This window comes from Vitis riparia, chromosome 18 (genome assembly GCF_004353265.1).
Source record: "Vitis riparia cultivar Riparia Gloire de Montpellier isolate 1030 chromosome 18, EGFV_Vit.rip_1.0, whole genome shotgun sequence".
Lineage (NCBI taxonomy): Eukaryota > Viridiplantae > Streptophyta > Magnoliopsida > Vitales > Vitaceae > Vitis > Vitis riparia.
Window position 1 is genome coordinate 3,828,878 of NC_048448.1, and position 12,841 is coordinate 3,841,718.

General features: G+C 32.8%; 1 protein-coding gene across 1 annotated transcript; it reads left to right on the forward strand.

The window, feature by feature from the left end:
• The first annotated feature begins 6,013 nt into the window (after nt 1–6,013).
• Nucleotides 6,014–12,277, forward strand: LOC117906511 (serine hydroxymethyltransferase 7). The gene is made up of 4 exons (XM_034819547.1): nt 6,014–7,322; nt 8,556–8,961; nt 10,850–10,951; nt 11,590–12,277. The coding sequence occupies exons 1-4, from the start codon at nt 6,306–6,308 to the stop codon at nt 11,817–11,819; spliced, it is 1,755 nt and encodes a 584-aa protein (XP_034675438.1). The 5' UTR covers nt 6,014–6,305; the 3' UTR covers nt 11,820–12,277.
• Nucleotides 12,278–12,841: the final 564 nt, after the last annotated feature.

A 12,841-nucleotide genomic window follows, 5' to 3' on the forward strand; every position in this document is an offset into this window, starting at 1 on the left:
ACAACGAGGTGTTCATAAAACAAATTGGAATAAAATATTTAGAGATGATATTTAATCAAAATAAAAATTAAAAAATCATTTTCAAAGTGTCCAAAATGTAACCCAAGTGTTAAAATAATTTAATCAATCATCCATTACTCTAGATTAAATCAAATTTGTCATCATCCTTTTGAACATTCAGCAACATGGCAAAATAAGGGAACATATAAGGTAAATCCAAAAAAATATCTAAAGATAGAATTTTATCATGAAAAAAAAATTGACAACATCTCTGTGTCTATATTACAATCCAAAAGATCAAAACATTTAATTAAGTGTCAATTAATACTAGATTAATTCAAATTAAGAAGCACTAGTTAGAATAGAGATACTTGCAAAATAAATTTAAAAAAAAAAACCTAGAAATGAAATTTTACCATGAAAAAAGTATACAATATCTACTATGTGTCTAGAACAAAAATAAGGACCAAATCATTAAATTATGTTTAGATTAATACCAAATTTAATCACAAGCACATTAGTAAAAAACATGGTAGATTTCAATAGTAGATTAAATCGGATTTATTTGGCTAATTCAGAAGCATGATAAAATCAAGCAAAAAAAGAAAACAAATGTAGAACCCAATATGTCTAATTTAGAGGAAAAATAACAATTTGATTTAATCAGAGAAAATTTCAAATAAGTCAAACTATCCTTGACTACAAAATGGATTAGTGCAGCAAGTGTATAAAAAAAAATTATTTTCTCCTATTTGGGAAATCGTTTTTCAACAAAGCTAGGCTCTCTAAAATTAAATTTAAGAAGTCTAAATTAAGGGAAAAATATCAAAAAATAAAAATAAAATTAAAGAGGCCATTAAATAATTTAATTTTACAAATCGAATTCAGGTTTCCAAAACAAAGTGAAAAATGAATGTATTAAAATATTTTTTTATATCTCTTAATTGAAAAATGGCTTTGGACTCAAACAAAACTCTATCAATATATGTAGGAAGTCTACAACATCATGAAATTATAAGAAAAATTTTAGAGAGATTTCGACTTTTCATTACTGAGGTTCAACAATTTAAACAAAACAACAACAAAGTGAACAATCTAAACATCACAATAAAAAACAAATGACCAAAAATAAGACCAAAGGCAATAAAAATCAAATAAAAGATCTCTTAGCCACCTATCATATATTATCAACAAGCCTCAAACATGTAAAAATAATTCCAAAAAATAAAATAAGATAACCATAATCTCAATTTTAATAGGCATTGATCAACATAAGATCAATCAATCATCCATTAACTTTTCATCAATATATTATCAACAATGAAAGTGACCTTCACTATCCACACAAAACAAAGAGAATTTCTATACTAAATAAGATGGAAGACAAAAAAAAGATATATGGAAAGATAATCATAATCAATGTATGCAAGAAAATAAAAAGAACATATTTCTCTTCCAAAGATACAAGCTTACTTCTTTCTTGTTTCCATACGTTGAGTCTTGTTTTCTTAATCGTTAAGACTTCAACTTTTCTTCTCACAGTCGTATGTTCCTCTTTTAATGGTTAAGTCATGGATATCTCTTTCTTCCTCCAAAAAGCTCTCAAAACTTCACCTTTTCTCTTATGCGTGTGTGAGTCTCCAAAAATTTGATATGCAACCGCTTTATGGTTTGATCTCCTTTCTCCAAGTCTCCAATGACAGTCTAACTCTCGAAAAAACCTTTTCTTATGGTTGTGGGTATCTCCAATGGTAGGCCACCTCTCTTTGTGGTCGTGGGTATCTCCAACATTAGTCCACCTTTCCCAAAATCTCTAAATGGTTGTGATCCTTCTTTAGGTAAATCTTGTACCCAAACCTTGTCACAAAATTTACTCATTGATGACGATTGATTTAGGATTCAAGAAAAATAGTTAACAGATGAAGTGTATCATTTTATGTGAGTTTTTTCATAACCTCAAGAATCAACTTATTTGGATATCTCGAATGAAAGTTTGTCCAACATATGACTAGAAAGTTCACCCGAACCTTGTCACAAAATTTACTCCTTGATAATAATTGATTCAAGAAAAGTTGTCAATAAATAAAATGTAGCCTTTTCTATTATCTTTTCATAACTTCCAATAATCAACTTATTTGGACAAGAAAACTTTCCTACTCTCTCTCAATCTCTCCAATCCGTGGATTCCTCCTTAATGTGGCAGTCGGGTTCTCCTTTTCTCTTGCTCATGGTGTGATTATCTTAATCCCTATGATCTATACTTGTAAAAAAAAAAATCTAATTCCTTTTCAACTCTATTTTTGTGTATGTATATATTTAAGTCTTCTTTTCAACCTTTCCAAAAAAATCCCCAACTGTGAGTTTCAATCATCCAAGACTTCTATGGCTGCAAATCTCTCCTCCAATGTCAATCTCTTTCTAAATCAAATATTACAACTCGTGTATATCTTGTTTCCTTTGGCATGAAACTCTATCCTCATGGTAACCCACTCCTTTTTCTCCTTATGGCAATCACGTTTTACGAATCCTCTATGCGTGATCTTCCTTTCCTTCCTAAACAATGTATATCCCAAAAGAGTTTTCCTTCCCTCCAACTTTCCAAGTCGTGGACTTTAATCTTTATGCCAATGCATGAATATCCAAGGGTCCTAACCTTTCTAAAATTCCAAAAGCCATCTTCCAATGAGTCTTCATTTCCTATCTAAAATCTCAAATGTCAATCTCCAATTCTCCAAGTCATGTACACCTTAGAAAATCCTCCTCAATCTCTAGTTTTAATTTCCCAAACAACTCCATGCACATGCCATGCCAAATAACTACAACTCTCCAACTCCATGCATAGTGTACCTTAAAAAAAAAAAAAAAAAAAAAATCCTAAAATGCATCTAGATAAATTATCATAAAATGCACCCAAATGAACTAACTTAAAAATGTACTTAAATTTAAAAAACTAAATATGCATCTCACCTAAATTAATATGTAACTTCTTAATGTGCATCTAAGTGATGGAGTTAAATCTAAAATACAACTAAGCAAATTGAACTAAAGTGCATCAAAGTGAGTTAAACTAAAGCGTAATTAAGTGAGTCGAACTTAAGGTGCGACTAAGTGAATTAAGCTAAGGTACAACTAAGTAATCTAAATTTAAGGTGCAATTAAATGAACTAAACATAAAAATGCAACTAAGTGACCTAAGTCAAGGTGTCACTAAGTGAGCTGAGATGAAATGTGATTAGGTGAACTAAACCTATAAATGCAATTAAGTAACTTCAACTAAGGTTTAAATAGGATCACATTTGAGATCCATAAAAATATCTGGATGAGGAATCTCCAAAGGTGGCGTAAAAATAATAAATCAAATAAGTGACAATGGATCACCCTGGATGACTATAGAACAACAAGAAGTGAAGGAGAAAACATAAAATAGTATGTGCTACTAAGACAAAATTACAGGTTTATAGTGGTGTCTATATGGCAAGATGCGTTGTATTTTATCAATACTTTGAAAATGTAACTTAAATGGTAATTTTATTAGAAATAAAAAAATTATATTATTTTGAAAAATGTTATAATTAGGTAATTCATGGAACTTCAAATATCTAATATTGAAGTATATGATTAAATTTTAATCTATAGATATGGAGAAATGAGACTTAGGTGTTTTTGTGACTTTATCCTAAAAATAAGAGTATATTTGATAATGATTCTATTCGAAGTATTTTTTCTTTAAGTGTTTTTAGGAAAATCATATATCAAGTATTTCTCTAAAAAATCTCTACATATGATTTTCTAATACTACAAGTAATTTAAAAAAAATTTAAAAGTGGAAAATTTCTTGTCAATTACTTAATTTTTTGTTAGAAACACTTTTTAGGTTAAAAATATTATTTAAAATCACTACTAAACAAATTCTAACTTACTTTCATTTTGGAATATTTATTTTTTATTGACTTATTACTCATTTCTTAATTTTTTTAATTAACTAGGACAAAATCAAAATATATATATATATATTTTCTAAATGTTAAAAGTAATTTGTTGAAAATAACCAATATAACAAATCAATCGACAAAACATAATTTAAAGACCCAACCTTCAACTTCAAACGATATAACTAAAGTGAACTTATAAATTTTTATTTTTATATTTTAATACTTAATAGAAATAAAATATTAAAAATAAATAAATAACCTAATACTTAATTATATTAAATATTATTTAATCTTAAATTTGATTCAATTAAAAAAACAAACACTACCTTAAATAAAAGCTAATAAAATCACTACAAGGTATAAATAATGTGTCACTTTTTAATATAGCCCTTTTTATAACTTCGATGAATCTATGTGTCACATTAAATGCTCATACTTTGTCTCTCAATTTTAAAATAAGTTGATAACCCATAAATTAACCAAACAAACAAATAATAATAACAACAAAATATACATGTTTATATATAAAAGATTTCATAAAATTATATGCACCCTCTTTTAAATTAAAGAAAAAATTAACAACCACAATTAGAAGTATATTAAGGTTCTAAATATTTGATAAAATTACATACACATTTTATGGTCTTTAAAATAAATAGGATGTGGCAAGCCTATATTAAAGTTTACATATAATTGTCAAATTTAAAAATAACTTGATAGTTTTGTATTCTTAGTATAATAATGATAATAACAGTATCACATAATAATTATTTTTATTTCAACTTTGTTAGCACACAAAATGTTGGATAAGAGATAGTGAAATTATGTCCCTCTCTCATCGATTTTTTATTTTTTATTTTTTTTATAGGCAAATATTTATGATCTCATGAACGATAATCTCGACTTTTTTGTGCACGCTTGAAGGCACATTCTAATTATGTGTTTTAAATACACATTTAGTTTCATGCCTTTGTAATTATGACAAGTCCCAACTTGTTATAGAGCGCATATTCTATACACCGTTGGATGTCAATAATTATTTTCAACAAGATGCTCATTTCAAATGCTTTTGTTTAATTACAATGAATGATTGTAAATGACAAGGTACCAGACCCAAATCTGAATGAAACAAATTGGATGTTCATAAAAAAACAGGACAAGAGTATTTGTACATACAAACTCATTTTATTATTAAATCGATAGATTAAATGATATGGTGCAACATAAAAGATTAAGCTCAAGTTGAAACTTTTTTATGTAAGTATATATTTATTTTTATTTTTACTTTTTTTATTATTAAATAAATGAATTAAATAATAGCTTCAACATAAATAATAATAATAATAATAATAATAAAAATACATTATACAAAGTTGTTTCCCATTCAAATAAGCAAAATTAAACTCGAATATGACTTCGTGAATTTGTAATTCATAAAACATTTGATTAATAAATCATGTCAAATATTGTTGATTATGCAATTAGTAATTTAGTATCATAAAATAAAGTGGCAATATTGTAAGGGATTGTCCATGGAACACGAGTTGGCTAGTTTATTATCTAAACAATTGCTGGTTCATAAACCAAAATATTATTTTAAAAAAAGGGTTGTGAATTAAATCGGCAATAGTGGAGATCATCCGCAGGGCACGAGCTCATTACTTTATTGTTTAAAAGAAAATATTAATACTTAAATTGGTAACCGATAAGACAAGCATGCCAAACGCGTGATGCTTGGGTAACCGCCATACTGCGGATGATATTTTTCTGGAAAAAAAGAAGAAAAAAAAGAAAAAACAAATGATGATCCTGCGTCGAAAGAGGCCTCCACGTCTGGTTGTCATACGACACGTGGACCAGTCCATTATCTTCGCCAATCACCATCATAATCTCAAGAGGAGTGGGTCCCGCGTCATGCCTCTGGACCAACAACTAAGCCAAACCCGATGTCTCCATCTCCGTGGGGCCCAATCCTTTGATTGAATCTAGTCGTGATTTCAGCCGCTGGGAATAAAACATTGGGATTTCCTAATTGCACAGCTAGGCTTGTATTCCACTGCCTGATATTCTACGCTACCGGCCAGTCCCGGTGACCATATGGCTGTGGCTGATATCGCATCCAGGTTCATTCCCCAACTGCACAGCTGCCAGTCCTTTTTCTTGGGGACGATCGCTTCACCTATCTGTCGTTCTCCTCCCGTGTAGGGTTTGTGGCACCTTCATGGAAACCCCTGTAAATCCTTCAAATTCTCGCAGTACTCGATCGCCTCTTCGCTACTTGTATTGCAGTTGCTTTCGGCGTTGTTGTCGTTGTTTTTGTTGTTGCTATTCTTATCCTTAGCGCCCAATTTTCATTTGTTTTTCGAGGGTTTTATGGATGCGTCTCATGCTCAGTCGGGTCTCTCTCTAGGGTTTCATTCGCATTCATCGCTAGCTCCCATGACGCCGCTCGCTGACGATTCGGTGAAGCTGCAGATTGCTTCGGATTTTAGCAGTCTGGGGAATCCTATTCAATCCGTTCCACTGCAATTGTTTGAGCAAAGATGCGAGAAATTTTCTAATGGAAGTGGAGGACAGTCTGAAGACGGAGAGGATGAGGAGTTTCATATTTTGGGGCATCCCATGTGTTTGAAGAGGCCGAGAGACGAGCAATTTTCGAGGTCTTCTAGCCCTTCTAAGATGGCTTTGGTTGAGTCCGGGCTTGAGCAGAGGCGAGTAGCGGTGAGGGCTTGGGGAAACCAGCCGCTTAGTGTTGCTGATCCTGATGTTTTCCAAATGATGGAGAAGGAGAAGAAGAGGCAGTTTAAAGGAATTGAGCTTATAGCTTCTGAGAATTTTGTGTGTAGGGCTGTGATGGAAGCCCTTGGGAGTCATTTGACAAACAAATATTCAGAAGGAATGCCAGGTGCAAGATATTACACGGGTAATGACTACATTGATCAGATTGAATTACTTTGCTGCAGGCGTGCCTTGGCGGCTTTTCATCTTGATTCTGAGAAATGGGGTGTAAATGTCCAGCCATATTCGTGTACATCAGCTAATTTTGCTGTGTACACTGGGCTTTTACTTCCCAAGGATCGGGTTATGGGTTTGGATTCGCCCTCTGGTGGTCATCTGAGTCATGGGTATTACATGCCAAGCGGGAAAAAGGTTTCAGGTACATCAATATTTTTTGAGAGTCTCCCTTATAAAGTGAACCCACAAACTGGGTATATTGATTATGATAAACTTGAGGAGAAGGCTCTTGATTTCCGTCCCAAGATACTTATTTGTGGTGGGAGTTCATATCCACGGGAGTGGAATTACGCAAGGTTCAGGCAGATTGCAGATAAATGTGGCGCAGTATTAATGTGTGACATGGCTCAGATTAGCGGTATTGTGGCGGCTAAGGTGTGAATACCTCTAGTTGTTTTATTCTTTGATCTTAAGGTTTATAACAATTTATTTGATTCCATTATAAATTAGATGTTTTATTTACTGTTTTATGCATATTTTCAATGCATTATATGTTGTATACCATTTCTATAGGCTGGTTTATGCTAAATTAGGTTTTTTATCTACCAAGGTAGATGGTGCAGCTACTCTCGGATGGACTAACGCCATTTCTAAAATGTTCACCCACATGCTGTTGCTCATGCTAATCCTATGCTCTGGTTACTTGGGGCAGTTGACATTTTTTATTTTTGTGCTTAAGGATTCTGTTTGGATAGGAACAATAATTTTAGGATTACGGAAACCCATTTTTTTAATTGATTATGAAGTGTAATACTGATGAAATGAGGTATTCAGTTAGGGCTGTTGAGTGTTTTTCTTAATATTGAGTCCCAAACTTCCATTGAGTTACAGGCATCGTTTCTTAATGCGGTTGACCTAATATCATGAGCATGCTTAACACAGCACTGACAGACTGGGAGGCTGCAATTGTGGATTCCCTAGTACAATCCTCTATTTGGTTAGATGGGTTGCGCCACCCTTTGTTAATGCTAGTTTTCCCTTTGCCTGCATATATATTCCCCCAATTCTATGAAATAAAATTAATGGACATTTTATTTATCCATTTTCATTCTAACTTCAGGCAACATTTTTTTTTTTTTGATGGATAAAGAAAGAATACATTAAAAAGAAAGAAACACCTAAAAAGCCCCCCAGAGTACACAGGTTAAGAAAAAATTGATCACAGATTAAGAGCAATTCTGCAAAAAATTTAAAAAGCGATCTGTAATAAAATATAACGTTAGTTGTTGTGATTTGTAACCATCAGGAAGCCAGAAGAAACCAGCTCTTTGGCAACCTTTGTATACTCCACTTGGTTTTGCATTAGTTTATCGCAAAACTATACTTAGGCTGTTATTTCTGTGTTAAGCTATAGGTTTTTTGGACCTCAATCATCCCAATTTGAAATCATCCATCAAAACATTAAATTGTTATTCAAGGGGATTAGTCTCATGAGTTAGATTTTGTGATTAAGAGGATGATTTTGGTTCTTAATCTCTGTGATTTGTGGCCTCTGAAGTTGATTCTGCACCATGCTGTACTGTTTCTACAATTTTATGTCTTCTTTAAATTAGAAGGTATATATATAAATCCTCTCTTACCATTGTGTTTTTCTTTTGATGTTTGCAGGAGTGTGCAAGTCCGTTTGATTATTGTGATATTGTTACCTCGACAACTCACAAAAATCTCCGAGGTCCTAGGGGAGGTATTATTTTTTACAGAAAAGGTGCAAAGGCAAGGAAGCCTGGCATGCTGCTTAGCCAAGGAGATGATAGTAACCAATATGATTTTGAGGAGAGGATAAACTTTGCTGTCTTCCCTTCATTACAAGGGGGCCCTCACAATAATCACATAGCTGCTCTTGCCATAGCCTTAAAACAAGTGGCCACACCAGAGTACAAAGCATATATGCAACAGGTGAAAAAAAATGCTCAGGCTTTAGCAGCTGCTTTGCTCAGAAAAAGTTGCAAATTGGTGACAGAAGGTACTGACAACCATTTGTTGCTCTGGGATCTTACAGATCTACACATAACAGGTATTCATTCATTCATTCTTTCTTCTTTTTCTTTTTCTTTTTTTCTTTTTTTGTGTGTGTGTGTGTGCAGACAAATGTGAAGACCTGTGTATACAGCCCAAAAACTAAAGACAGAGCAGCCCACAAAAATGAATTGAGGAGTTATAAGAAAAAGAAATTGAGAAAAATATCCTATGATCTCAAAGAGGAAAACTTTTCATCCTGAAAAAATTCTTTCCCTGTCTTTCCATAAACATCATATGAGATAAAGTAGGTCACCTTTCAAATGACCTTGCAATTCATATTGTTGATAGGGCCTTGCTATTCATATTCCCTCCCTTAAATCTTCAACATGCAAGGAACTTCTTCATTCTGGGCAAAAACCACAAAATTCCTGCCACAGGGAGAAAGAAGCCCAAGTGTCTCTAGCCTTCTTACATTTAATTGGAAGACAATCCTATGACTGTTCCTTACTTTTCCACAAACTACATCTTGTCCAAATCACTTGTCATCTACTTCTCAAGAGAAACCCTGTTAAACATATGTCTCTAGGTATCATCCAAATTACTTAAAGCTAACTTAGTTACATGGTCATCTAGAGCAACTTAGATTATAGCTTATCAGTATAGCTTCTGTTATCATAACTACTTTGGCCCCAGCTTTTGTAATAAGCAAATTTAGCGAACTTAAAAGTCTTCTAAAAAACTACATGAATATATTTGTTTTTGTCATGGTTTAAAAGGTGTGCTTAAAGCATGCCTAGGCCCAAGGCGCAACCACACCCTAGTTATAGTGCTTCTCTTGCCAAGGCATGCGTCTTGTTGGGGAGGCACGTCTTGTCTACTTAGCTTTTCCTTTTTAAATACTTTTATCCTTGAAATTTCTAATTGTATATTGAAATTTATATAATTTCATTACTTTTTTGTTGAATATTTCTTTTAAATGTTTGGAATCTTAATTTTTTTGTATTGATTGGATTTAGATTTTGGATTATATTTTATAAAATTGATATGCATCCTAGGTCATGTTTCACTTCGCTCAGGTGTGTGCCTTGTGTTGCGCCTTGTGCCTAAATTGTAGGAGGCTTTTGCTCCTTAGGTGCACCTTGCATCTTTTAAAACTATGGTTATTGTCTTAGATTTTGTTTTAAACCAAAATGGTTAAGTGGTCATCTAGGGCAACTTAAATTGTAACACTACTTTGACCTCAGCTTTTTTGCCAAGCATATTTAGCCAAATTATGTGCTTCTCTAAAACCCCATGAATATATCTTTTATTTTATTAGACATCTAATTCTATTTATCGTTGTTGGGACAAAGTAGCTTAGGTTTTTGCTTCAGTGATAATGTGGTATATGTATTTAACTGTTACAAGTAATATAGCTTTTGGAGTATCGCATATCAAACATATAATCTGGATAGTGGATGTGATATCTGGACTGATATCCTTATAATAGGTATTGGCAATAATGAATCATTATTATGTTCATTCCCAGCATTGGGGAATACTCAAACATCAATTTTCACTTGTACATGTATATATATACACACATGTGCATGTCTTTGTCTAGATGCTTATATAAGCAACACTTGTTTATAAGTATGCCCACATCAATTGCTTGTGGGTAAGTGCATGTTTACATATGGAATTACATGTGTGTATTTAGAGCAAATTCATTTGGGTGCTCTATGTATATTTATGATATATGTAGATTGTGCCCCTTTTCCTTGGTGCTATTTAATCAATTTCTTTGCCTATCAATTAGGAAAAAAAAAAGAAGTAAATTACTGGTGGCTTATTATTCTATTTTGGTTGGAAATCTGATGCAACTGTACCTAATTTTTCTATGTTTTAACACTTGGCACCATTTGGTCTGATTTTTTCCCCCTCTATAATTTCTTTTCATTTAGGCAAGAACTATGAGAAGGTCTGTGAGATGTGCCACATTACTCTCAATAAAACTGCTATATATGGTGACAATGGTGCCATTTCCCCTGGAGGGGTAAGGATCGGTAAGTAACAATCTTGTTATATAGCATTTGCCTGAAAATGAAAAAACTTTAGAGCTTCCTTCCAGACATTCTTACAACTTTGTAAGCATTCTGGTTTTAAAATTAAAAAATAGTTGTAACTTTCATATAAGATACAAAAACTCTTAAAGGATTACGTTGAATAGATAATGGTTTTAAAAATTGTTCAAAAAAATTGAGGTATCGAAATATTTTTACCACCTCAAAGTTTAAAAGTTTTGAAAGTGACTTTTAAAAACAAGGTAAATTTATATTTTTTGTATGGGTGGTTCTACTTTTTATATAGAATTTATTATTACTATCTATTTTAAAAAACAAAAAGTAAGAAGTGTATCCAAATTGATACTTATTCTTCCAAATTCCATTTGTTTTTGGCTGCCATATATATATATATGTATGTATGTATGTATGTATGTATGTATTTCATTAGAATGCTAGGCATTTATATTGCAAAATTCAAAACTCAATTCTGGATTTCTTTTGCCTTATTCACATTATTCTCCAATAAATTCTTAAATCTGAATTAGTTCTCATGATGAATAATTTGTGTCATTGAACATTACCATGGTCTGAGAATATCTGACCTATTTTTTAATTTCCCTTTTTATGTTTTTCTACAGGTTCTCCTGCCATGACAACAAGAGGTTGTCTGGAGGCTGATTTTGAGACAATTGCGGACTTTCTCTACAGAGCTGCTGTGATTACAAGTGCAGTTGTTACACAAAGAGAACTTAGAAAGTTTCCGCGAGATTTTTTCAAGTGTCTCCAGAACAACAAGGATATTGTTGAGCTCCGAAATCAAGTTGAGACATTTGCTTCCCAGTTTGCAATGCCAGGGTTTGACATTTGAATTTGTTAACAGAAGCAACATCACCATTTTGCTTCAGGGGATTACTACCACTTTGCTTGGTGACCCATCCTTTTTGGTTAATCCCTTCCACTGTTCAACCCCATTCATCTACGTTCTATTACTGCAGAACCAGTTTATACACTAGAATAGTGCTGAGATGTTACAATCATCGTTCACCCTCACCCAAATGCTTGCCGACTTGTTTATGGTTTTGTAAAAATTATATAGAAAGGGCTTCATCCATTTTTTTCTTACATATATTTTTGTGTAAAATGCCACAGGAAACTTGGAATTTGGGCAGGTCTATGACCATGACCTGTATTGTTTACCGTTTTGAATACATGTGTATTTAGCCATACTGCAGTGAAACTGGAAGCCTTTTTACACCTATGCTGTATCATCCAGTTTTGTTTTTGAAATGGACAAACAGGTAAATGATTACTTTGGCTTTAGTTGTATAAAAGTTGCATATTTTAGGTTATTATTTTGACTGCTGAGGCTGCAGTTGTTTCAGTATTTTTATATTTATTTTAAATTTTTTTGCTGCGGTTGCAGTGCATATGATGAAATGTCTGGAATCAGCTGTTTTGTGTACTGTAGGTTCTCCTGCTCATGTCTTTATTTTCAACACACCAGCAGAGGAACCCAAATTGAAAAACACCCAACTGTAATCGTTCCATTACAGCTGTAGATGTTTCTTTGCTTTGTTCCCCCCACCCTTTCTTTTTTCATAAAAGGATCAAAGGACCATGATTGCTAATGGAAATAATTAAAAATGGTGTGCCCTTTTCAGGGGTAATGGTGCCTGATGCTTCGCCTTATCACCACCAATCGGTTGGTTGGAAGTTGGAACACAACATAATAAGATTGCCACAGGGACTTGTTGCAGCTGCCGCTGCCACTTCTATCATTCTCTTTTTTTGCCCTTTTTTTGCCTTCTCTCTTCTCCCTGTCTACCGCTTTTGCACCATTATTTAATCTTATTGTTTATTTAGTATTTTATCTAAGATAAACCCTTCGAG

What these genes read in the sequence shown, in the direction of transcription:
- LOC117906511 (XM_034819547.1), top strand. Translation starts at nt 6,306, where the DNA reads ATGGATGCGTCTCATGCTCAGTCGGGTCTCTCTCTAGGGTTTCATTCG. An exon ending in GCGGTATTGTGGCGGCTAAG is followed by an intron (nt 7,323 to 8,555) that starts GTGTGAATACCT and finishes TGATGTTTGCAG; the next exon opens with GAGTGTGCAAGTCCGTTTGA. An exon ending in TACAGATCTACACATAACAG is followed by an intron (nt 8,962 to 10,849) that starts GTATTCATTCAT and finishes CTTTTCATTTAG; the next exon opens with GCAAGAACTATGAGAAGGTC.